At 41.6% G+C, this 27,948-nt stretch overlaps 1 protein-coding gene across 1 annotated transcript in view; it reads left to right on the forward strand.

Moving 5' to 3' along the window:
• Nucleotides 1–27,948, forward strand: part of CEMIP2 (cell migration inducing hyaluronidase 2) — a 181,318-nt gene that overhangs the window by 146,579 nt on the left and 6,791 nt on the right. The window contains exons 9-12 of the mRNA XM_033962543.1: nucleotides 11,817–12,022; nucleotides 18,801–18,870; nucleotides 22,140–22,268; nucleotides 26,999–27,087. Of these exons, the coding sequence (XP_033818434.1) occupies nucleotides 11,817–12,022; nucleotides 18,801–18,870; nucleotides 22,140–22,268; nucleotides 26,999–27,087 (494 nt within the window). The remainder of the gene's footprint in view (nucleotides 1–11,816; nucleotides 12,023–18,800; nucleotides 18,871–22,139; nucleotides 22,269–26,998; nucleotides 27,088–27,948) is intronic.

Consider the following 27,948-nt stretch of genomic DNA (forward strand, 5'->3'; position numbering starts at 1 on the left):
GAGACACGTTATGCCTAATGCGTTAGGCACCGCCTTAATGCCAAATGCGTTAGACACTGGAAGTGTAGGCCTTGAAAACCCTGGCCTACATTTCTGGTGCCTGCCTTTTGCCGGAGGCGAGATTCTCTAAATGGCGCCGTTGTGTATAAGGAAATTGTGGTTGAAGAGTGCTGAACCTGGCAGACAAGTCTAGGGACACAGCAGGAAAGTCCTGGGAGATGATATTTACCTATGGCAGTCAGGGTTTAGAAAAATGCCAGTTGCAAAGCCAACCTAACTTTTATCCGGTTAGTTTTATGCAGTTTGTAGTTTGAATATGACCATGAACTGGGGAAGCTAAGGCTGTGCCCAAGCTCTGCCCGTGGACTGTGCTAGCACTGTTCAGGTAATATCAAGGCAGTCAGAGGACATATTAAGTGGCACTACCTGGATAGTGAACTGAGGGCAAGATTCTCAGAAATCCACATTAAAAAGCGACAGTCTGCTAACGCAGCTGTTTTGATAGCGAATTTTAAAAAACGAAATATTCTCCAAAAATCTCGCATGCAAATGATATCAAAGAAGAGACAAGTTAATCTAATCATGTATTTTTTTAATGGATATAACTTATGGGCAGACTGGATAGACCATTCAGGTCTTTATCTGCCGTCATGTACTATGTTGGCAGACAGCAGAGAAGATTTGCTAAATTTACATGCGTCAAGTCGCTGGTGCCAGTGACTGGCACATACGCAGAATATAAAAGGAAAGAAGCGTGAATGTGTCCATGTCCCTGGAAAGCAATGCAACGTAATCAGCACCGGCCTTGTTTGAGCATTGAATATGCTTACGTCATATGCGCACGACACACCGTGGCTGTAGCGGTTGGTCGCAAAAGCTGTGGTGTTGCAAAACCCGATAATCGAGTGCGAGCCGTTGCTATTGCAAACGTGTGACACAAGACAAAAGGGTATCATACACACGCTCAAGAAGAAACGTTGGCTTTTAACAAGCACGCATGAAACATGCCTGTCTCTCCCATAAACTCAAAAGACGCATGATTTTACCACCCTCCACTTATAAAATATATAGATCCACATTTCTTTTATCATCAGCCACAGTCAAAACACAAGTGCTGGCACTGTAACGGCACCCCTGGACCAGTCGCTGCTTTTTGTCACCCAAAGCAGATGCCACTCTTCGAAAATGCCTCTGCGATTTTTAAGAATCCACCGGAGGGCTCATTTCAATGTTAAAGAGCACATTTGCATGCCATTGTCGGAGACTGCTAGAAACCTCGCTAAAGGCAGAGATCATCTGTTTTGATAATCTGCCGCAAAAATGTGTGTAGGCTAAACCGCTGGAAAACAGTTTTGAGAATCTGGGCCTGAATATCCCTCTTGCTGACATCTGTCCAGAACAAATCTATTAACCAGATAAGTGTCTTCTGAATATCATCCCCCAGTTCCTATCTACTGCTTTCTAGACCTCTTTGACCAAGGAAACCCACAAAATTTCCAAACTGTGACCATTCCAAAATTCTTCTGAATTATGCAACTGTGTATATCTACACTGTATTTTTTTGCTCCATAAGACATACTTTTTTCCTCCCAAAATGTGAGTGGAAATAAGGATGCGTCTTATGGAGCGAATACAAGTTTACCTTCCCCCCCCCCCCACGGTACCTTTTTTAAAATTCCAGTGGCAGTGGTCCAGCGCGGTCTCGGCAGAAGCTATCCGTGCTCCTGGCCCTCCCTCACTGTACGGCTGCTTCTCTTTCTGCAGAAAGGCACATAGAGCAGGAGCTTTTCACGCTCGTGCCTGGTCCCATGCCGCTCACTGAATGGCTGCCGTCAAATCGCAAGAACTGATGACAGCCATTCAGTGAGCGGCGCGGGACCAGGAACGAGCGCGAAAAACAGATAGTCGCGTGGAGGCTGAGCGCGGGCCGATTTTGGACCTGGAGGATATGCTGTGGCAGGGGATTATGGATTTCCGGGAGGAGGGGTCAGAGGTGGAGACCCTCAGTATCTATAGCAGCATGGAGGAGGAGAGTAGTTTTGTCAGAGCCTGGCCAAGATAAAACCATCTCAGCAAAGATATCTATGCAGCCAGCGTTGCCCACCGTGTTCTTAGACAAGAAAAGTCCTGAGGCTGAGCAAGGGCAACGTATAGGAGAAGGCAAACAGTGTCCTGGCTTCCCCAGATAAGGAGTCAAAAACCACCAAAGAAGCAGTCTATGGTACGACTACCACAGCAGATGGCAGAAAGTTACCAGTGAGTTCAGTACCATTTCTTGGGCATGTATTTTGTTAAATATAAATGTGTGACTTTTTTGTCGGGGGAGGGATGAGCTAGGGCTTTCTTTCTAGTAAGTTGTATGATGGGCGGTACTAGTGAAGTTCAGTGTTTTGTCAACTGCCTAGAAATGTTTTAATAGGCAGGTATAAATACAAATGAAAGATACGGGGTTGTGTGAAAAAAATTGTTAGTCGGCTGGACTAACCAGAGGGGGGCAGGGTACAGAGCCTGGCAGGGAGTGTGGAGTGGGGTTGGGTGCAGAACCTAGCAGGGAGAATTTGGTTCAGAATGTTTTTTTTTCCCTTGTTTTCCTCCTCTAAATCTAGGATGCGTCTTATGGAGCAAAAAATATGGTAATTTTTAACATAAATGTTTGCTAAAGAAGGGAAGATTCAAAGTTGGCCTTTGATAGGAAGCCTCCTTAACTAGCATGCAGAACAACCCCTGGATAACTTGGGCCTTTTCAGTAATAGAGGGAGAGAATTATATTCAGAAAAGTAGGTATTTTTCTGTCTTTTTAAGGCTTACAATTTAAGGGGACAATGCTATAACATGGCACTTCCATTTTGGGTTTCCTGCTGCACTGCGGGGAACCCCTATTCTATAATGGCATCCTAGCTCACCACTTCCATTATGGTCTACTAGTGTAAATCCAACCTGGCATGTCTAGCTTTAGATATGATCACTATGTATAAACGAATGTGCCACATGTAACCTATAGTATTCTGTAAGTTGGAGACACACCTTTGCCATTCTCATGCTCTGCCCACAGCAGCACGCTATAGTACTTATACTGTGAGCTTAGCCATACAGCCAATTTAGGGTGGGGCTGAGCCCAAAGAGGGTGTCCGAGAATTCATCTTATCCCCACCATCTTCCCTCCCTCCAGTGCCCCTCCTCCCATCAAACTGAAAGAAATACCTGAGCTGGAGGGGATCTGCAAGCCCCTTCAACAAAGATTTCCTCCTAGCAGAAACGCACTCTGTGCAGCTGGCAGCAGTGTTCCTGAGCTGCTGACATGGCTAGCCCCGGCAAACCGAATATGCACAAGAGATGGGATAGAAACATAGAACATGACGGCAGAAAAGGGCCACAGCCCATCTAGTCTGCCCACACTAATGGCCCACCTCCTAACTACCTCCATGAAGAGATCCCACATGCCAATCCCATCTTTTCTTAAAATCTGGCACGCTGCTGGCCTCAATTACCTGTTGTGGAAGATTATTCCAGCGGTCAACCACCCTTTCGGTGAAGAAATATTTTCTGGTGTCGCCATGAAATTTCCCATCCTGATTTTCAACGGATGCCCTCTTGTTGCCCTGGGTCCTTTAAGGAAAAAGAGATCCTCTTCCACCTCGATACGGCCTGTGACATATTTGAACGTCTCGATCATGTCTCCCCTCTCTCTGCGTTCCTCGAGTGAGTACAGCTGCAACTTACCCAGTCATTCCTCATATGGGAGATCCTTGAGACCCGAGACCATCCTGGTGGCCATTCGCTGAACCGACTCAACTTTCCGCACATCTTTTTGATAAGGCGGCCTCCGGAATTGTACACAGTATTCCAGATGGGGTCTCACCATGGATCTGTACAACGGCATTATGACCTCGGGCTTACGGCTGACGAAACTTCTACGGATACAGCCGGCAGTGGCTGGAGAACACTGCTGGCTGCAAAGGGCGTAAGTGTTTTTGCTAGGAGGTGGTCTTTGGCTGGCAGGGCTTGAGTATAAGCATGACCCAATTCAGATCCAGTACTATAGGCACTGGATGCTAGAACACTCCTTCCATCCCCTCACAATAAGCTTTAATTATTCAAAAAAAGTTCCTCATGAGTCTCCTAAGAAACATATATCTATATCTCTATATAAAACCATCTAGCCATTGTATATATAAAACCATTGTAACCAAGAGAGATATATCTATATAGAGATATAGTGCCATGTTGATTATATGTATAGATATGTCGCTCGTTTACAATATGTTGCTAGATGGTTAGACCAAGCCTATAAGATACAGTGTGATAAATGTACAGTATACCGACTGGGATCTTGGTTCACAGTTCATTTGTAGATCCTTCCCAAATAATGCAAGATTTATTCTGCTCTGCTTCAGCTGTGGAAGAATTTTCTTTCTGTGAGCTATTTTTTATTCTTGGACAAGGAAGGGAACCAGTTCTGTTTGCTAGGAGAATAGCGAGATTTGTGGCTCAGTGCCCCTCTGCCAGCATCAGAGAATCTTTCTCACCAGCTGAGTCACAATAGCAGTTATGGTAAAAAAGGCAGGTATTGCTGCCCTTGTGGGCTATGGAAACAATTTTATAAGTTGGTGCCCCAGTGCCATACAATAAGAGCCTGATCTCTAACGGCATCTGGGTACATGGATTCCATTATAGAATATTCTTATTAGACTCTTGATGTACAGTGTTCCCCCGTAAATTTGTGGTTCACGAATCACGGACTCGCTCATTCGCAGTCTGCTCTGACCGCCTCTTCCTGTAGTAAAGTCGGGCTACACCAATTAGGAGCTGCGTGTCAAAAGGAAGAGACGGTCGGAGCAGACCACGAGTGATTTTCTTCACCTGCTGGCACTCCAGCTGCCCTCTCCTGCCTCCCTGCCTTTTGAGTTTTTCCAAAATTCACGGGGGTTCCTGGAATGGAACCCCCGCAAATATCGGGGGAGTACTGTACTGCCTTTCTGTTGATGATGGTATCCTGGCATTAGCGGGCCTAACATTTATATGCCCAGATAACTGGCATAACTGCAGTATCGTAAATGTGGCATGGATCCCTAGGTCTGACTGCGACTCTAACCATCCAGGAGTTTCCTATTTTTTAGTCAATTCTTTTAAATATTTGTGTCCTTAGCTACTCAACTATCTTTACGTGCCCGTATTTCCTCCATTGTCTGTACTTGCTTTTGTTTCTTGCATCTCATTTGTTCCATCCACCCACTTTACTCTATGCTTTAGTAGCTTATAGGCTGGATTACTGTAATGTCATTTACTCTAAGCTCCTTTCTTATGCATTTAAAATGCTTCAGACAGTTCGAAACACTGCTGTTTGTAATCTCTTACACTCCCGTCGCTCTGACCACGTAACCTTGCTCTGGAAACACTATCGCTGGCTCCCCATCAAATACTGGAGTTTGCACAAAATTCTCACTCTGACCTTTTACGATTTTTTTACCAGGGGATCCCTTTCTACTTGGCCTCTTTGATTACCACCCTGTCGACTTTCTTGGGCCTTACTGTCTGCCCAGGAATAGCATTTTAACTATTCTCCCTATCTTTTGTTCCAGGCTGGAATCTACATGTCGTTCAGCCTAGTGTTACTGGGCCTTATCGCTTTGGAACCCGTTACTGCTTAACTTCAGAACAGAACCTTCCTACCTCTGCTTTGCAGCCCTTATTTGTTCTCACTGGCCTATACTGAGGGGGGCTGAGGGTAGAGAGGTAGGGATATTTCCTCGTCATGACTCTCGCTTCTAACTCTTATTTTCTGTTATATCCTTTTTCTTATTTTTCTTGTTCCTATTTTTTTTGATTGTAGTTTCTTTCCTTTTTCTTATCCTATTTTGTGCACTGCATTGCCTGAAAGGCAGTATTTTAAATACCTCATAAACATAAACATAATTTACTGTATAAGTTAAGCATGTAAGTGCTCTGTCCTTGTATATACCCCCTCTTGCATTTATATACGATGCCATTTACATACTTTTTGTAGAATAGCACTTAGGGGAGTAGTTATCAATATGAGTTACCTTTAAGACGTGTTATTTTGCCACCGATTTGTGCTATTTCACTACAGGTCTCATTTTATGAAGTGAGACCTAATTATAACTTGAGGTTAGCAGTAAAATAACACATCTTAATTACTTATGAATGTTTCTATAAGATGTTGAAAAGGGTAAAGAATGTGGTGTAGACAGGTGAAGCACATTCCTACATTAATGCATTTTGAACTGTATTTTTATGACATCACAATGTGAAAAACTTAAAGGGTGGGGTGGCTTTTGCATGACACTATACGTTTAGCAAGACTATATAACTTATTTTCTGGTGGACCAATAATAAGTACTGAACTGTCTATTTCATTATTTGAGTCAGCATTGATGGGTTTATTACTCATCAGGGTTTGCGTAATCCATGTGTTTCGTATCTAGGAATCTAGATGTGTCATTGGTAATTTCATCATGTTGTAGGGAACGATGTGTTTGCTGAAGGAAAAGAGATGGACTGAGGCATTTTTTATCTTTTCCTCTGACTTTATTGTATAAGTTACATTTTTAAAAATGTATTCTTCCACAAAGTTTGAAAAGAGTGCCTACTAGGCAGAGCTGTGGAGTCGGAAGATAAATGTTCCGACTCAGACTCCTCAGTTTTTTGTACTTCTGACTCCGACTCCGACTCCAGGTACCCGAAATTTACTCCGACTCCGATTCCACAGCCCTGCTACTAGGTATTATTATTGTATCATCCATACATCTGTAGCAAGAGCTAACCAGGTTGGCTCCTCCCCTCTTCTGTCTGTCAAAAGGGCTGTTGGTTGTTGCAGTGCTGCATAAAGAAGATTGTAGTTTGGTTGCATAACAAAGTGAAGCGCAGTTTAGCAGGGCAAGAGAGAGTATCGCAGGACTCGGTGTATCAAGCCTTATGGCAGATCAAGGTGTCCAAGTACAATTTTCACCACTGCCAAACTTTGAGGAAATATATCATCCCTGTCTCTGCACATGAAAGAACCCATACGGTAATAGGGATGTAACCCTGGTGCCTTCAACAGACCTTCTTCCAGATAAATGGTTGTACATAGGGATGGATGAAAGAATTAGAAAGTCGTTAGTAGGGATGGGGAAAAATCTGGTTGCCCAAATACCTAAAAATCATCAGCACCTGCCATGCCCCAGGATGACATGCAGCTGCTATTGCTACCAGTGAAGCTGGGATAGAAAGAAGCAGCTGCCAGCAGGAGAGAAAGAGATGTGGTGGCTGCTTCCAGACCCTGAATGGAGACACAAGAGCTGTTTCTGCCTGTAACAGAGGACTGGTAAAGATTTCATGGCCAGGGGCTGCCCCCTCTTATACTGAACCATTTAAGAGGCAAAGACTGAAGGGTAGGGGAGATTTCCGAGGGGTAGATGGAAGAGAGAACAAACTGTGAGAGGTACATGGTGTACCTGAAATGAGGTGGATGGGGTTGGGCAAGTGGAAATGCTGGAAGAGAAAAGAAGGAATTAGTAGAGGGTGGAGGGGAATGGCTTTAAGGAGGGAGAAAGATGAGCAAAATGTAAAAATACAGGAAAGAACATAAAAGAACATTTTATCCAAAGAAAGAAGGTAAATTCTCCAAGCTAAAAACAACCGGCAAAATAACCTGGACCAAGAAGGGCTTCATCTCCAAACTATTGTGTTTCCAAGAAGATGATGGAGCGCTTTGCATGGAGTGAAGTAGCAGCTTCAAGCCACCTTATTGGGTAGAATGGACGGGCCATTTTGGTCTTTATCTGCATCTTTTACTGTGTTACGATGGCATGCTACATGGAGCTTCTTTAATCCACATGCAATGGAGTGCTCCATTGCCTTAGAAAAGAAGCTGTTTAGCAAACTGTTGGAGCTATTTTTAAGTACTGAATGCTTGCAAGTTGATATTCAAGGTAGGAGAAGTGCTGCCGACCTGGACAACCACCGAGGCATTATTCAGATCATGCCAGTAAAAAATCTGTACTGACCACCCTGGCATTTCCTGTCCTAACTTATCTGGATAGTTAACCAGGTCTGATGCTGAATATTAATGGTACTAAGTCCCTCTAAACTTTCTCTTTACTAAGCCCTTCTACTTTTCATTGTAGTTCCTCTCTATATCAATTCCTGTAAACCGTGCCAAGCTCTACATTTGTGGAGAAGATGCAGTATGCAAACTTAAGGTTTAGTTTAGTTTATAAATTTAATCACTGTGGTCAGTGTTTGAAATTAAAGCTGATTGCATCAGAGGATGCATTATATCATTGGACTGAAAGAAGTGGCAGTTGGTTACTATTTGGATCCTTTTAGCAAAAGTAAAGGGTTATAAGTTGAAAAGCTTTTTATTTAAAGATGCCTACAATCTATAACTCTTTCTAAATGGATATCGCTGCTCTTATTTGTTTTTTCCCCACCCCCTTCCTTATTATGCTCTCTATATGTTACCTCTCTGTTCTCTAAAAACAGATTGTAGTTCTACCCCATCTACCCTTATATATCATTTAGTATGTGTGTTTGTATTGTTCATGTTATATACATTGATAACCCCTCAATAAAACTTGTGAATCTCACTATCCACTTAAACAAAAGCGCTGTCGCACAAATCTTTATTGCACTTTCATAGGATAATTAGAGATTAACAGGGGTCTCAAGTGCTCACAGCCATGAATCTGAGATATTTTTCAAAAAGCAATGGCTGATATTGTGAGCTATCATCGGTCCCGTTTATGTTCTCTATACCTATAATTCGTGCATATTTATTTACTTTTATTTAATTCTTTATAAAACTATATATTATCTGATAATTTACCATTCCCTATTTATCAGGATTACTTGGCTTTTTTTATTCATTCCCTATTTATCAGGATTACTTGGCTTTTTTTATTTTCTTCTCCTTTTGTTTGACTTATCGTTCAAACCCTTCCTTATAAATTATTTATAAAATATATGAATTAGTGCTTTGCCATTCCATATAATACAGGATTATTTAGCTTTTTTCTTTTTCCTGCTATTATTCAACTTCTTATATTTCTACGGAAGATCTCCGTTTCGCACCCAGAATTTAACACGGGGCTTCATCAGGAACGTGCCAACATTCTCTCATTTTTATCCATGGCACGGTGTTCCTAAAGGCTGGATACTCTGTGAGATGCACTTACTCTCAGAGAGCCCGATTCCTCTCAGAGAATTCCCGATTCCCGATTACTCTCAGAGAGCCCGCTTTATAGGCTCTATACCACGAATTATAGGTATAGAGAACATAAACGGGACTGATGATAGCTCACAATATCAGCCATTGCTTTTTGAAAAATATCTCAGATTCATGGCTGTGAGCACTTGAGACCCCTGTTAATCTCTAATTATCCTATGAAAGTGCAATAAAGATTTGTGCGACAGCGCTTTTGTTTAAGTGGATCATGTTATATACATTAACAAATCATCATTTGTATGACTTTTTATGGATTTTTAAAAAAATTGCATTTCGCTTAGTAAAACTAGATAAGCGATCAAATCAAATTTTAATAAAACTTGAAACTTGTACGCATGTCATGGATTAAGGGCTGTCCACGGTTTTGTGTTATGAGGTCTTAATGCTTTCATCACCTCCAAAGTCCACTTGTCAGTCTAGCGAGCTGTACGTAGTACATATACGCATTGACGGTGTTCCACATTACAAGTGCACACACTGTATTTTCGCTTCATTGTCATCAAGATTTTGACAGACTCCTGATGCAGGAATATCACCAATACACAGCCAAGTCAAGTCTTTTTATGTCTGAAACTTTTTATTGTCCACTTATATAGCCATTTGGTCACAAACTTAAAGATCAGCTTTACAACAGTAGTCATCCCCCACCTTCAAGTCAAGTCTTTTCAAAAACTGATCTTTTCATAAACTGGATTTATATTTACATCTGGGATTCTTTGCTTTGTTGGCCCTCACATTTCCACCCTTTTTTGTGCTTTATAATCAGCCATCGAAGCCCTCCCCATCCCAGTCGTTAAAGCCCTAAGGAATCTGTTAAAATTCTTTATGTTGTTTTTGACAGTCAACTCACTTTCAAAGCTCAGACTGATAATGTTGTTCACTCATCCTTTCAAGCTCTGCGTCGTATTTGCTCTATTCGTCCCTATCTTTATGTGCCATCTACTCACTTCTCTTATCCCCAGTGATTACTCACCTTGACTACTTCAACGTTTTGTGTGCTGGTTTACCACTTAGAGTTAATTCAGTCCACCACTGTCCATCTTCTTCATGAGGCTTGCCCATTTGATCAGGTCACTCCCCTCCTCAGGCATGAGCATTGGTTACCCATTGGTTTTTGCATTCAATTTAAGTTATTAGTTCTTGCTTTTAAAGGTCATTTTATTGATGCCCTCACCTACCTCCATAGCTTTTTGATCCCTTACAGTCCTCCACGTCTACTCCAGTGATCTATTGCAGATTTGCTCTCTCTTCCTCCTCTATCTGATATATTGCTCCTAAACTGTGGAATGCCTTGCCTGCTTAAAGTGGCATAGCAAGGTTAGGAGGCGCCCCTCTGTGCCCTCCTCTCCGCCCTTCCACTCCCCCTTGCTCCTTCCCACTCCCCACGCCACACTCGCACCCTTCATTCCCCTGTACCTCTTCAAATCCTTCCCATCGCGAGCAGTCCCTGCAGACTGCTACCCACACCGGCATTGCACTTCCCTCTGTCATCCTGACCCCGTGACCTGGAAGTGATTTCAGAGAGGAGCCAGGCCAGAGAATTTGGATCACATTGGCGAAGATTCAAAGAGGTACAGGGGCAGGGAAGGGAGTGCGCGAGCCTGATGTGGGGGAGCAGAGAGGTGACGGCACCCCCACCAAGATGGCACCTGGGGCTGTCCACCCCTCCCCCCTTTATTTCACCACTGCCTGCTTATTTTCATCAGGAATCTGACCTCTCAGCCATTAATACTGCTCTTGAAACCCATCTCTTTACGCTTGCTTTTCCTTCCCTGCCTTCTCTCCTCTTATCCTCCATGCAGGTCGCTTCAGCCTTCCGGAAAACCCAATGCTGTGGTACCACTGCTGTTTCAGCTATAACTAACACTTTGTGCAGGTTACTATCAAAATCATTTTTACACTTTTTAAAAACTTTATATGAAAAATGGATACAGTTTAAATAGGGAACAAACCATCTACTCCTTACTGTAATGTTCCAGTGTTTGGAGAAAGTTTTGTTGTAATTGTGCTCATTTCTGCGTTTTATTGCAAGTGTGCTGTCAAGATCAATCACTTCCTCCCCATTCAGAAAAACATTTTAAAAAGACCTTTAGAGTTCAAAGGACATAGGTTCCAGCACTGGCATTTATTAAGCATTCTTCTCTCCTGCAGCCTCATCCCATTTGATTTTTAGATGGAGATAATGTAAATGTTCTAAATCTGTCATGAATGTTTTAAATTGGTTACAAAAACAAAAGTCTTAAGAGGTCATTTGGTTTATCTATATTTCTATTCTGCACTGTCGTTCAGCTTCTAGGCGGATTGCAGATGTACATATATAGTTCACGAGACAGCGCATGTCTCTACAAGAATAGAAATTTCACAAATGCTGATGAGGCTTGAACAAAGTCTTTTGAACATTTGAAGGTGGGAGTAATTTTCAGACTTCCACTTTGCTGCACATTTGCACCCATGGACTTTGTACTGATTTCTAGAGCGAAGATATGTTCATACTTTCTCACTATGAAACGACATAAGAAACGGGTATACCTTGCTGTGTATATCTTCGAAAATGCTCTTCTGTTAATGCAATGAATTTACTCTTCGGTAGGTCAAGGATACTATTGGCTACGACACGCTTGGCCATTGTTTTTTCCTGGAAGATGGCATCGAGCAGAGGAATACTTTGTTTCACAACCTGGGTCTGGTCACCAAGCCAGGCACTCTTCTTCCCACGGATCGGAACAGTACCATGTGCACTGCTATCAGGGATAAAGTGCATGGGAGCTACGTACCAGTGCCGGCCACAGACTGCATGTGAGTACAAGCCATCTGAAACGGACCCAACCTGTTTTCAAGGAAGGTTTTTAGTCGGGGCTGGAAGCTTAAAGTACTGAAATATTCCTGTGAAAGATCCCCACATAAAATTATTTATGCTCACAATTTGTGGTTTAAAATGCGAGTAGCTGTATTGATCCCAGATAAAACCGAAGTTTCTGTAGGGTGTGGTAAAGACCTTTAATTGAACTGACAAAACAGACGTTGTCGTACCTGAGCTTTCGAGACCTCCATGGGTTCCTTTTTCAGAGGTAATCTGTAAGAAACTATCAGAAAGGAGGCCAACTACTCCTTCTGAAAAAACCCCTAAAAACTTACCTCTTTGACAATTAATTAATATCTGCCTTTTCTCCTTTCCTCCTGTATGTCCCCTTCCCTCCCTGTTTACTCTTCAGTCACCTAGAGCTTGTATAGGTTTGTGCGACTCCCAAATAGAAGATTAGATTAGATTTCTAAAGTTCGTGCCATATGGGATCACACCTCGCAGAGACCCATGGTCCATAGTGGCTAAATCATTTCCAAAGAAATCCCAACCTATTTTAGCTGGGGTACCTGATGCATCCCACCTAAAGGAGGTAATTCTGGCAAAGGGGCCCTAAATTGGCAATATTCTGTAACTTGCATGTGTAAGTGGTACACGCTCCACCCCTTGCTTTAGTGCACTGTTACAGAATAGTGCTTGGGGGGGAATACTGGCACAAGAACAATTTTGCAGGTAATGTGTACATAAATGTGAACACCTAGTTATGGAATTGCCACCAACATGTATTGTTTCTCTTTCTTAAATATTTGGGTCCCTTTTACCAAACAGCGGTAAAAAGAGGCCTTTGCGTCCCTTACATATGTCATTCCCACATGCTAAAGCCATTTTTACGCTGGGGTAAAAGGCTGGCATTCTTATTTTTGGTATCACTGGCCACATGCTTATTTTGCCATTAGTACACGCGCCCTTAACTGCCACCCAATTAAGTAGGTTGTAAGGGCTTATATGCCGAGCACATGCTAATCAGTTGGAACAAAGCAATGTACATAGCTGCACTAACTGATTAGCAGAGAGTACGCCCTCTCCCTGTCTCAGCATGCCTCCTACATAAAAAAATAAATTTTATTTTTGGTGCGTGGGTAGAATGCCCAGATGGCAAAATTACTGCAGGTCACCTCAGCATACCCCGTGGTACACCATTTTTTTTTTTTTGTCTATGATAAGCACATGCTGGTGCTTGCTGCAGCTTTGTAAAAAGGCTCATTTGAATGTTAATCTACAGTATTGGTTGGCCCAGTAATTCTGCCTCAAAAATTGGTTAAGACCAAGATTAGTACAAATAAAGACCTAAAAGACTGCACAGTCTATACAGCAGGGGTGTCAAAAGTCCCTCCTCGAGGGCCGCAATCCAGTCGGGTTTTCAGGATTTCCCCAATGAATATGCATGAGATCTATTAGCATACAATGAAAGCAGTGCATGCAAATAGATCTCATGCATATTCATTGGGGAAAATCCTGAAAACCTGACTGGATAGCGGCCCTCGAGGAGGGACTTGACACCCCTGCTATACAGTGTCTCTCTTATATACTGCCTTAGCGCAGACTGTGCAATATCTAACAGTAACCCAGCTCTTCTGCCGCTGAACATTTCTGCCTTTCCCATACCTTTTTTTTTAACTTCTGATGCTATATTTGCTTCCACCATTAGGAGGCTTTTCCTTGCATCTGCAGGTGTCATGTGAAGAAATACTTCATTAAATTGGTTTTGAATTTGGCCCTTCATCATGTTGCAAACTCCTTCATAGAGCAGTGCTTGCCCATTATAGATTGGTACTCGCTGTTATTTTATTTTTTTAAATTCCTTTTTATTGAAAGTTTTTTCATATTACAAACTCACACACCAAACAGTAAAATGAAACAAAATTCAACAGTAGACAACGCAGGGTCTTCCATGTTAATCCTTCACGAAGACCTGAAAGACCCCCCCCCACCACCACCGCCCCACCCCTGCACTCCAGTGTCAAACTCGTTATTTAAAAAGCCAGTACTATGGGTTAAAAAAAATCTGGATGGATGTTTGATGGCAGTATCTCGAGTTTTGGTCAACGCAGTGTTAATGTTCAGCCGCTGTCCAGATAATCAGTATGTATACAGGTAGAACGTTTTTGGGGTTTTTTTTTTTTTTTTCATTGTCCAGAGTTATGCTGCTGATTGTTTTATTTTTATTTATTCAATTTTCTATACCGTTCTGCCAGGGCAGCTCAGAACGGTTTACATGAATTTATTCAGGTACTCAAGCAGTTTCCCTTGTCCGTCCCGGTGGGCTCACAATCTATCTAATGTACCTGGGGCAATGTGGGGATTAAGTGACTTGCCCAGGGTCACAAGGAGCAGTGTGGGCTTGAACCCACAACCCCAGGGTGCTGAGGCTGTAGCTTTAACCACTGCGCCACACTCTCGGGATAAGTGCTGGCTCTTCCCCAGCTCCTCTTACAGACTGCCCTGACACTATAAGGATAGTGTTACAGCGAGCAGAGGAAATACTTAGTGGCACTGTCTGGATAGTGCTGCTGAATATTGTGCTCACTGGGATTATCCGGTTCGCAAGTCCTGCTAACTGTCTGAGCTCTTTTGAATATTGGCCTGATTTATATCTGCCACTTCCTGCTCCTCCAGATGTAGGGCCTTAAGTTTCACCTTAATGGAATATGATACAGAAGCTGCACTGTTTTGATAATAGTTGTCTGGATTATCTTTAATCAGTATATATTTTACTCAAGAGGTGCAACTTCAAAAACTGACCTCGGTACTGTAGAGGTTGTCTTCCCTATGATATGCCCCAAAATATTGCCTTCATCGCTCCTTCAGGCAGATCTTTTAACTTGAAAAATAATGTATATACATGCTCCAATAAGATTCTCCGAAGCAAACAATTCAATATTTTAATAGTTCCCAGGTCCAGGCAGCAATGACATATTTGAAGGGGTATGTTCTTGAAGAAGCAGAAACCCGAGGTACAACTATACAATGGGAGGGATGTTAGTGAACGAGAGTACCCAAGAAAGGGACTTGGGGATAAAGGTGGACATGACAATGAAGCCGAAGGCACAGTGCATAGCGGCCGCTAAGAGAGAAAATAGAATGCTAGGTATAATCAAGAAGGGTATTACAACCAGGACGAAAGAAGTTATCCTGCCGCTGTATCGGGTGATGGTGCGCCCGCATCTGGAATACTGCGTCCAATATTGGTTGCCGTACCTTAAGAAGGATATGGCATTACTCGAGAGGGTTCAGAGGAGAGCGACACGTCTGATAAAAGGGATGGAAAACCTTTCATACGCTGAGAGATTGGAGAAACTGGGTCTCTTTTCCCTGGAGAAGAGGAGACTTAGAGGGGATATGATAGAGACTTATAAGATCATGAGGGGCATAGAGAGAGTAGAGAGGGACAGTTTCTTTAAACTTTCAAAAAAAATATAAGAACAAGAGGGCATTCGGAAAAACTGAAAGAGGACAGATTCAAAACAAATGCTAGGAAGTTCTTCTTTACCCAGTGTGTGGTGGACACCTGGAATGCGCTTCCAGAGGACGTAATAGGGTAGAGTACGGTATTGGGGTTTAAGAAAGGATTGGACAATTTTCTGCTGGAAAGGGGGATAGAAGGGTATAAATAGAGGACCACTGCACAGGTCCTGGACCTGTTGGGGCCTCCGCATGAGCGGGCTGCTGGGCACAATGGACCTCAGGTCTGACCCAGCAGAGGCATTGCTTATGTTCATTCTAGTGAAACATGTTGAACATAATAACCCCTGGCCGAGTGGACAATCAATAACACATGCGGCATTAAAGCTAAGCTAAAACATTTATACTCTTTTTAGAGTTAAGATAGCAGAATAATAATCTGAAATATTGATATTTTTTAAATTATTTATTTTTAATTAATTTTCAGTTACAAACAAGCAAACTTTTACTTGCATACAGATTCAGAAATAAAATATCCACTTTAAATTGTGATCTATAAATAATCTTAGGTAAATTATAATAATTATTTAGTCCACAATATTTATATGATCCAAGAGAAGGAAGAAAAAAAGAAAAGGAAAACAATGAACATTTACCAAAAGGGCAGAATTAGGAGACACCCCGACAGGAGATGCTATTGTGCCTCTCTAGCCACAATAAATTTTTCCCTTCTAAGGTAACACAAAACTTGGATGGGAATTTTAATATAAACGAAGCACCTAAAGCCTGGACTCTTGACCTGTAAGTCAAAAAGTTCTTTCTACTTTTCTGAGTCACTTGAGAAATATCAGGCAAAAGACATACAGTTGAACCGAAAAATTTCATCATTCATATGTCGAAAGTAAATCTGAAGAATTAAATTCCTATCAAATTCCAGTGCAAACTTCACTATAAACGTAGTCCTTTCTGTTACACTTCTCCCTCCGTATTCGCGGTTTCAGCAATCGCGGTTTCGATTATTTACGGTTTTTAGCTTGCAGGCTCCTACCCCCAAATTACATCAGCTTGCATAAAGAAATCACTGATTCTAAGCGTTTACAGAGAAAATCGCTAATTCCCAGCACTTTCTTCACCGTGTTTTGCCTCTCCTTCAGGAACAGGCCAGGTCTCCCACCATGTTATTCGCAGTTTCACCATATTCACGACGGTTTGTAATAGAAAACGGCGGATAACATATGAAAAAGTTATTTGCAGTTTTACTGTATTTGCGGTTCTGTTAATCCCCTATCACAGCGAATACGGAGGGAGAAGTGTATTACTTCCAAAGAATTTCCAGAAAGTTGGTCAAATTCAATTTACCTTCTGCTCCCATTGCTTCAGTAGGGGTTGAATTAAACTTGTTTATTTCCAAGGGAAATATACTGAGCATTTGTTATTGGTGGTAAGCTCTCCGTAGGTATTAATAAGATCTCTTTCAAGTACCTACGAACCATTTCCACTGGTGATATAATTGGTGACTTAGGAAAATTCAAGAGTCTTAAATGATTTTTCCTTTGCTCATTCTCTATAAATTCCAACTTTTTCGGAATAACAGCTCTTTCTTTGACGATCTCCACTTCTAAGGTCTTAATCTGTTTGATCTGTTCTTCATGTCTTTTTATAGTCTCAGCTTGTTCATGAAGAATATCTCCATGAGAGTTTACCTGTGAACTGATAGTATCACAGTCATTTCTAACCATATTTCCTGAGGTTAAGAGTCCATTACATCAATAGTTCTCTACAATTCGTTTCACGGAAATACTACCTTCGTTTCACGGAAGGTAGTATTTCCCCTGTCTCCGCAGTGAGTTCCGATGTTGATGGCAAAGTGGGATCTTCTTCTTCCACCAAATCTCCTCCCATTGCTCCTCCAGGGCTAGGCAGTAATCTTCCCTCTCGTGAGAGCTGCATCGCCTCTCTCTCTGTAGAGATTCCTTTTCCGGGTTGGAGGGGAGCCTGCCCCTGAATTGGGCTCAAGGAAACCCAATTGTAACTGAGGGCTCGCCACAGAAATCGGCGTTCCCCCCCAAACTTGGGTGTGTCTCCTTCGCTTAGAGCACAGTTCTTCCATCCAAAGTGGTCTGAATCAGACCTCATGGAGTCCCAGTCGCTGGAGGAGGTGCCCTGGAACTTCCTTTCCACTTACCCATAGCCAGAAACAAGCAAGAAAATCAGCACTTCAATGTTAGTACAAGTAGAGGTAAGTGAGTTGAGATCTAATTAAGCAGAAGCTCTGTGCCCGGCGTCTGCCCTCGATGCCATGTTGGATCTGTTTTTTCCTGAAATATTGATATATAAGGACCGAGGAAATGCTGGCTTGTAAAGCTTAGGGCTATGAAAGTTGTATTGAGCCCTGAGTGGTGTCGCTGAGGTCCTGGGAAATATTAAAATACTGAATTGTTTGCTTGGGAGAATCTTATTGGAGGTCCAAAATATTGTTTTAGCATTCCAGAATTCTCTCCATTGTTATGTCACACTCAGGGACAGAATGACAGTGATCTGGGCAATAAGGTTATGGACCCATAACCACCTATTAAAAATTATTAAAATAAATGGAGGATAGGGGAGACTGGCCCCCCCTACTGCTGTGGGCCCCTGGGGACTGCCCTATTGTTCCAGTGGTCAGTCCGCCCCTGGTCATACTATTTGATGTCATTGGTAATGAGTTGCTGAGATCTGTTAGCTATTTCAAGTTTCAAGTTTAATTAAAATTTCTTATACCACCTAATCAAGCCTTCTAGGCGGTGTACAAAAAATGTCAAGACCCTACACCAAATAATTTACAATATAAACAAGGACAAATCAGGGGAAATGACAAATTTTTATGGACATTAACGTACGGGAACGAAAAGGAAGAGGGGTTAGAACTGCAATTGATAGATTCTGAACATTTTGCTCCCTCCTCTCACCTAGCCATGTACAGAGAATTTCCAGTAGTCTAGTACAGTGTTTCTCAACTTGGTCCTGGAGTAATCCTTTGCCAGTCAGGTTTTCAGGCTTTCCACAATGAATATGCATGAAAGAAATTTGCATATAACGGAGGCAGTGTATGCAAATCAAGTTTATACATATTCATTGTGGATAGCCTGAAAACCTGACTGGCAAAGGGTTAATCCAGGACCGAGTTGAAAAACACTGATCTAGTGCAGCATTTTGAGAGATTGGTTGAATGCAAGTCCAGTCTGTATATTGAACCCATTAGACATGCATGAAGATTACTCACCACTGAACCACATACCGGAAGTTCATTATTGTTATTGTAATGTGTTCCAGGGCGGTTTCAACATTTTGGATTGCTAATCCCAATAATCACATGATCAGTAACGCAGCTGCAGGCTCTCAGGTGAGTCAGGTCACATTGCATATGTCTTATTCATGATAGAAAGTTGTAAGACATGCCTATAGGGAACAGAGAGGCAGAGCTATGCTCTGGAAATTTGTCATCTTTTGGTTCTCACTGGATAATGCTAGCTAGCAATCCTTTCTGATTCTTTCACGGCACACAGTACTGACCCTTCCCCTTTGTTCTTCTGTCATAGAAGCACATTTTTCCTGTTTCCCTAGCTGTTTAGGAAAGCTTCCCTTTGTGATTTGGAGATGTGTCACAAGGAGTGGATTCCGAATTTGAGGTCTTATGTGAAATATTTACTTCCTCCATATTTTCAGTTGTACATACCATATATACTGGAATATAATCCGACCTGACTATAAACCGAGGTAGCTTCCCCCCCCCCCCAAAAAAAAAAAAGGCAGTCATTCAGCTATTGGCTCTTTGCCCAGCAGGTTCACCACTGGATCACCATGGAATTGAAAGTTTATGCGGGGGTGGCGGGAGGGAGGTAAAAAATACCACTGTTGGCCGGGGCAGGAGGCAGGTGGGATTCCTCCTGTCCCAGCCCACTTAGAGACTGCCAGGGAATTCAAAAGGTACACAGGGGAGGCGGGAGGGAAGTAAAACTTTTTAGAGTCAGCAAGGACAGGAGGTGGCCCACTGATGGACTATCAGGACTTACAGCAGGAGGCCTGCAACAGGTCCGGGAGAGGGTAGGGGTGGGCACTGACCTGAATATAAGCCTAGATCCCCATTTTTGGGCCATTTTTTAGCCCCAAAATCTCGGCTTATATTTGAGTATATACGGTGCCTAAATCTTGCCCTGGGGTCACTGGGTGCTCATACACTAGCCCTTTCTGCAGGCTTTTTATTTTGTGACATGTCTAAAGTGGTAGAGTTTGTATGTGCAGCACAATTCTCTGTTTGCTCATGTATCCACATTGTACACCCATTTCTTATGCGACACATCCAAGATAGCTCCTGTTTTATGCCTTTTTAAGATAAGGGCAATATAAGTGGCTTTATGTCTTTGCGGTAGTCGCTCAGCCCAAATTCTCTTGCACAGATATGCACCTGTCCTAAAGATTTATATGCACCAATTCTGTAATGGTCTCTGGGAGTGCCTGTGCCATTACGGAATACATAACCAGCGCAAAGCTGCTTTAGTGTGCTAAAAGCTAGGCCCGCCAGCTTATGTCATGTCAAGGGCAGCGGTAAGTTGGCATACCTAAGTGCACCGTGTAATGCACACTAGAGAATGACATGGGGACAAATTTTCCCCCGTCCCCACGAGAACTTATTTTTCCATCCTGTCCTGGTAAGTTTTTTTTCTTGCCCCTCTCCTGCAAGCTCTGTCCTCATCTGCACAAGCCTCAAACACTTTAAAATCATAAGTGTTCAAGGCTTGTGATGTTAAAGCAGAGCTTACAGGAATGGGACAGGGACAGCGACAAAACTCATGGGGATGGGGAAACTGAGTTCCTGTGGGGACAGGGACAAATTTGTTTGTGTCATTCTTTAGCGCACACAACTGATTATCTACAAGTTGTGCACCTTGCACGGTGACACGTGTGTGACACACTCATGCTGTGCCCACATATTTGTGCCCCTGTAGTTGCTCGCTAAGCATCTTGTGCGCCAGTTACAGAACTGTGTCTTATCACTTTCAATTTGATACTTTAAGGTTGCCAACTAGTTCCAAGTTCACTAAACCATCTCAATAGTGGCTTATGAACTTTTGTTTTTGGAAACTAACCAAACCTTTTTTTAAACCCTGCTAAGCTAATTGCTTTAACCACATTCTCTGGTAGTGAATTCCAGAGTTTAATTACACATTGAGTGAAGAAATATTTTCTATGGTTTGTTTTAAATCTACTACGTAGTAGCTTAAATTGCATGCCCCCCCCTTCTTGTCCTTGTATTTTTGGAAAGAGTAAACAAGCAATTCACATCTACCTTTTCCACTCCACTCAGTATTTAAAAGTTCAGACTATTTAAAATAATGTAAAATTAAATTAATTATATACATCAAATGCATGTTTAAGCTTCTGTTTTTATGTTTTTATGTTAATGTTTATGAAAACACTGAAGCCACTATAAAAACTAATGATCCAAATATATTTGACAGTCTTTTAACAATACTTTTTTTTATCTAAGTACCGACTCTGAATTAGAAACCTCCAGAACAATTGTTTAAAAATAGATATACCCTCTTACAATCTGAGACAGTCCTCGTATAATATTTACATAATAGCATAGTACATTTCATTTTTATTTTCTATATCGCACTTTATGCACAAGTATTACCCAACAATTTACAACAAAAATGTAAAAATTACATAATTGTGAAGGTCCCAGAAAACAACAAGGCAATTGGCTGGCATGATCCAATGTAGAAACAATAAAACAGCAAGCCAATGAAACAGGATGGGTTTGATATATAGGTACTGCCTTTCTATTGTTAGTCTCAGCAGTTTACCTATTATAGACAGTACAGGTACTTATTTTGTGCCTGGGGCAATGGGAGGGTTAAGGAATTTGCCCAGAGTCACAAAGAACTGCAGCAGGAGTTGAACTCAGTTCCCCAGGTTCTCAGGCAAATGCATTATTCATTAAGGCTACTCCTCAAGTCCACCACTCCACAATCGGTGAATTTACTTTACTGCAATCTGGGTTTGTGCCACTGCAGATCTTGCTAGTTGGTCAAAATTAGACTTTAGGACCAATTGGCAAATGCGGTTGTGTGAGGGGAAAGCAACATTTAAAAAACTATTAAAGATTCCCTTGTTTGTAAATGCTTTTATGTGAAGGTCTGAGAAGCAGGACAGATACTAAATTGTTCTGTTATGTGCATGTAATGGGTTTTTTTTTTTTAAAAGGATTATGAATCTTAATTGGAAACTGCTTAATTATTTTTAGGAGAGATATACATTTTTAAATAAATAAATAATGCCGGGCATCTGCTTTTAGAAGCTGGAAATTTTTTTGTTTGTCTGTTTGTCTTCTTGTTTTTACTGTTTCAAAATCATGAACGATAATAACCCCCACCCCACCTGTTCTGTACAAAGATTGTATTCCATTTCCTCACCCAGTCAGCCGAACTTCCACTCCTCGCCATCCTGTCTGTGTGGTAAGGTGGTTAGAGTTATAACTGGCCCTCTCTGCATTTACACCCCAGGCCGTAGGGTGAAAACACATTTATTGACTGGGAGCATGGGTTTGGATGTAGCTATGTGACAATGACACATTTCAGCATGGTTTTCTCTTCCGTTGGTTTGCAGGATGCTGGGATATGGTTTGTCTTCCACAAGATGTCGACAGGAGAATCTCATGGACTGGTCCCAGAAACCAAAGCTGAGCTTACACCTTTAGGGATCTTCTACAACAACAGAGTTCATTCAAATTTTAAGGTACAGAAATATTATCAGTATGAGAATTGGTAAAATGTGGCAACGTGGAGAAAGAAAATTTATTTTATTTATTGAGAAGCATTCAAGATTCCAGTTGTACAGGAAAGACTTCCAAGTGCTTTTCAATTAAGAAAAAAAAAAGGGCACAATAAAACACAGACACACACACACATTTTGTGGCTATGGGATTAAGGCTTAGAGAAGTGAAAAATAGGTGTCTGAACCCACTTCTCCCCTCCTTCGCTAGCATGCCCTTACATCTACACCTTGCAGAATTTGCTGCAGTTAGATCTTGTTGAAAATACTGAAAACCAAATAACTCTTTTCCTATATGGTTTTTAATTGGAGTGAACTTTGATGGCAACTTCAGAGGTTAAGACTCCTAGCAGACTTCTTTGGCTTAGGTCCTGTAAATGGCAAAAACAGGCTGAAGTGGGCTTCGATGGTAACTCCAGTAGTTGAGAAGTAGGACTGGAACCAAGCAATGCCATACAGAAAATGCACATGTTAATATCAACCATAAATAGATATATAAAAAATATATGAAAGAATACACTTTAATTACTAAAAATGATAAAAAAATGTATATATATGTATATGTGTGTATACAAGGTATATAAAAGAAACCTGGACTAACCACAAAAACGCATTGTCTTATGAGCGTAAACTGTACAGATAAGCCAAACAAATCACTGGTAATGATACATAAGTGTACATTCATATCGGAGGCAAATATGTGTGAAAACACTTTCCATTGATGACACTAAGGGGTCCTTTTATTAAGGCACATGCGCTAAATGCTAAGGCGCCCTTTATATTTTATGGATGCCTTAGCATTAAGCAAGCGCTAAATTGATTAGCGTGCGCTAAATCAGTGCATGCTAAATCGGTTAACGCGCCTTAGTAAAAGGACCCCTAAAAGCAATAAACATATCAAAAAATAATCAGAGTGGAGTGATACATCCAGCTCATTGTACTTGTGGAGCATCAACACAATAAATTATTGCATAGTGAAAAGTAGCAATATAATAGGTACTGTGAACATAAAAATAAAAATAACAATAGACAGATATAGTACATAAATGTCCAACATATGTGCATCTCCAAATAATCGGTCCAGAATCATACTGATTGTATCTGGAAAATTCTAACACCAGATGGGTCGCTTAAAGAATCTGTGCTGTGAAAGCATGAAGAATTACAACAAACATTAAAACACTTTTGAACAGCAAAGCTATGACCCTATAGTGTGGCCCCGAAACAATATGGAAACAAAATCAAATGTCACTAATATCGTTAAATACTTGAGACACAAAGGTGCATACTGAAAAACGGCAATAAAATGGGCAATAAAACCGTAGAAGGAGTGGCGTGAAAATGAAACACCGCCCACCTACAAAACAGTGCAGGAACCATAAATACCATAATGAAAATGAATACTATGAGGCTAAAAACATATTTCTAACATGTACTCTTAAATCATAATTGAAGCGATGAATTGTGCCTCGTTCTGCGTTTGGAACATACAGTGAGTGAGGCACACAAACTGTTTAATTCCTAAGTACTAGGACAGGGCTGCCCAAGTCCGGTCCTCGAGATCTACTGGCAGGCCAGGTTTTCAGGATATCCACATGAATATGCATGAGAGAGAGATTTGCATATCAAGAAGGCAGTGCAGGCAAATCTCTCTGGTTGATAGTTGGAATGATCTTCCACTTCAGGTAATTGAGGCCAGCAACGTGCTCGATTTTAAGAAAAAATGGGATAAGCATGTGAGTTCACTTCGAGGAAGTGCTTAGGGGGGAGGGTTCTTAGAGTGGGCAGACTTGTTGGGCCGATGGCCCTTTTCTACCGTCATTCTATGTTTCTATGTTACTAGGATATGCAGAGACCGGTGTGAAACACGGATGAAACAAATGACAGCTGCGACTAACTCATTTAAATAAAAGATTGAATTGCTTAAAAATATAGAATAAAAAAATAAATTGCATAAAAATATATAATGTGTTAACAAACTATATGAGGACGCACAACATATAATATGTTCATATAATGATTCAAACCCAGCATGCACCCCAAAAAAGGGAAAAAAAGCCTCAGACTAATGTAGCAGTATAGAGCCAAAAGGTACAAATCAAAACTGTTTTTGATACTTTCACTGGCAAAAAAAACTCCCTCACAGAACAGCTCAGGTTTAGAAAAAAGACAAAGTCACCCGGAGGCACGTTCAATGACTTAGCCGACGAAAGACAACTTGAGCTCCAACGCTGTCAAGTCTTCTCCAGTCTTCCCAACAAGCGACCTTGTTTCATCAATGTTTGGCTCATCAGGGGAACAAACAATACAGCCTTGAAAAGTGCAGCCCCACTGAGACCAGCCTCAGAACAAAGGAAACGGACAAGAGCACTTAAAGCCCTCCCTCCAACACAGACCTCACTTCCGGTCCGAATCAACCAATCAGCACTTAGCTCAGCTCTTATCAAACACAGCTGATGGAAGAAAATCAAAACATCGAAAAAGCAGCAATGTAAATGATTTCCACCTTAAAAAAATGCTTTCCCTACTGCTCCTCACGCACTCTGAGATCAACTGATCAAAAACTTCTTTTTATCCCCTCTATCAAAGACTTCTACAATACACGTAAAGTAAATTTCGCAGTAACTGCCCCTACCCTCTGGAATTCCCTGCCACAGCAACTCCGCGATGAATCACGACTCGATAAATTTAAGACAGATTTAAAAACTTTTTTATTTCGTGATGCTTTCGCTAACACTTAGAGCCATCATTCCTTTTTTTTTTTTTTTTTTAAATTTTTTTTTAAATTCTATTTATCAATAATAACCGCTTTCTTTAAAGCGTCCCTCTCCATTATGTTTTATCCTAACCCCACTATCTCCATTTTTCTTCTCAAATATGTAACTTCACCCTCCCTTCCCTTCTATCCTCACTGTCTAGTTCGTCTTGTAATGTTATTTGTATATACACAATACCTCTTTTTTTTTAGTTTCTTTTAGTTTCTCTTTCTTTTAAATATATTGTTAACCGGCCAGATATTAACTTGATGGTTGGTATATCAAAATTAATAAAACTTGAACTTGAAACTTTCCACTCCACTCTCTGATTAAGACCCAATGGCCACACTGTTTGTAAAGAAAATATCAAACGTTGTTCAGTTTGTTAAAGTTTTTTCTTCATGTCTCCCCTGCACAACGGAGGAACCAAGAAGTCTATCACTGCACATTTAAAATCTTCAAATCTGTGCTTAACTTGCTTGCAATGCTTTGTTAAGACAGCCACTAGATTTTGATGAGAATATTGTGCTTGTGTTCCGAAAGCCGAGTTTTAAAGGCTCTAGAGGTGTGGCCAATATAACATAGCTGACAGGGGCATATCAAAACATACACCACCCATGCAGAGGCACATGTGGTGGATATCTTCAATGTAACTTCCCTTCGATAAGGAATTTCAATCACCTTCCCTTCCAACATGACATCACACATTGATTGCATTTGTAGTGACCCACAGGCCCCCTGTATTGATCAGTCCATATATCAGCTTTGCACAATTTGTCATTCAGGTCCCAGTCCCTGCTGTAAGCCACCATACATGCTACATCTTTCAATTTGTGGTGCGTTTGTAAAATTGGCCAATATTTCTTAACACTCTGGTTAATAACTGAGGACATCTGAGAAAAACAAAGCACACAAACCACAGACTGCTCCTGCTCCTGTTGTTTCCTATATGTCAGCAACTGTTTCCTGGGGTTACAGCAAGCTCTTTTCTCCGTTTTCTTCACAATTCTTCTGGGATAACCCCGCTCCGTGAACCTGTGTGTCAATAGTTACAGGTTTCTATGTGTGACTCCCCCCCCCCACTTCCAGGCACAGAATAATGATACAACTATGGCGAGCCCACCCTGGTCATGACCCTAAATGTGGCTTGTGTGATCCTGTTTAGGGTCTTGTCCCACAGTTTGGGAACTCTGGATATAGGAGAAAAGCACAGTGAATGAGGAGAAGACATTTCAGTAGGTAAGTTAGGCTATTGTGTAGGGTGACCATTCTGTTACCAGAAGCCTTAAAAGTCACTGAAGGCAGATCCTTTATTAATAGCGGTTAATGTAGCTGGGGTTTGTTTTTTTTTTTTAGTTTGGACAAATTCCCAGAGGAAAAGTCCATAGTCTGCTGTTGAGACAGACATAGGGGATGCCACTGCTTGTCCTTGATCAGTGGCATGGAATGCTGCTACTATTTGGGTTTTGCCAGGTACTTGTGACTTGGATTGGCCTCCCTTGAAGATGGGCTAGATCAGGGGTCTCAAAGTCCCTCCTTGAGGGCTGCAATCCAGTCGGGTTTTCAGGATTTCCCCAATGAATATGCATGAGTTCTATGTACATGCACTGCTTTCAATGCATATTCATTGGGGAAATCATGAAAACCCGACTGGATTGTGGCCCTCAAGGAGGGACTTTGAGATACCTGGGCTAGATGGACCATTGGTCTGTCCCAGTAAGGCTATTCTTATGGCTAGCTAATGCATCATTGATTGAGAACTCTCCCTAAGCCACCTGTAACTCACAACTCCAGAAGGGTATGAAGGATTGTCTATGCTTAAGGCAGGTCAGAGAGTTCAATCCTCCACCGAGGGTGTGAGAAACATAACTGATTTTAAATGAGTACTGTATGAAGTGATTATGTGTTGTCACAGGGAACAATTGCTGTTTATTTCAGGCTGGACTCTTCATCGACAAAGGCGTCAAAACATCTAATGCCAGCGCAGATGATCCAAGAGAATACCTCTGTTTGGACAACAATGCAAGGTTGGTTCATGCATTTTACTAACATAAGTATGGCCTGTTCTAACAGAAGGAAAAGAAATAGCTGAGGCCTCGCATATCAGCTATCAAGTTTAAAACTGTATTTAAAGAAGTCTTTATGTCAAATTGTGGATTTGATAGTTGAAACACACCTCTCTGTTTTCTGGGGTTTGGTATGTAAATACCTTAAGTCTTGTAGAATCAGATCTACTGTTATGCCTTGTTTTGTAAAGCTCATGCACTCTTATTCTTCCGGATTTCCATGTCTTCTTTTAGGAATGCGAGGTGTGCTCTGAAATTTGTTCTATAAAGCGCCTGTGACCTCCTTCTTGTCTGATTTCAAAATACAGTAAACCCCTGTGAATGTGCAGTTTGCGAATCGTGGACTCAGTAATTCGCTGTGTTTTTCCGACCGCCACTTCCTTATACTAAAATCATGGTTACACCATTCAGGAGCTGCTTTGACACGCTATCTGGCGTGTCGAATCAGTTCCTTATTGGTGTGGCCTGACTTTAGTAACAGGAAGAGACGGTCGGAGCATACTGCCAGTGATTTTCTGCACCCACCGGTGGCCCAGCTGCCATCTCTTGCCTTTTGACAGGCGAAAAACTGTATTTGCGGTTTTTCAAAATTCACAGGGAGTCCTGGAACGGAACCCCCTGTGAATTTCGAGGGAGTACTTTGTACACAAAGGACTCCTAGAGAAAAGTGGCACTTTGCAGTTAATGTTATATTGGACCAACTTTGCAATTATACCAAGATCTGTACAAGCTTTCAATGGGACATTGTAGGTCTATTCAGGTGTAGTAGTCAGGATGAACTGGAAAGGAAGCTTGGGCATCCTGACCAAGTGTGGCATCTGT

Source organism: Geotrypetes seraphini, chromosome 1 (genome assembly GCF_902459505.1).
Source record: "Geotrypetes seraphini chromosome 1, aGeoSer1.1, whole genome shotgun sequence".
Taxonomy (NCBI): Eukaryota; Metazoa; Chordata; class Amphibia; order Gymnophiona; family Dermophiidae; genus Geotrypetes; species Geotrypetes seraphini.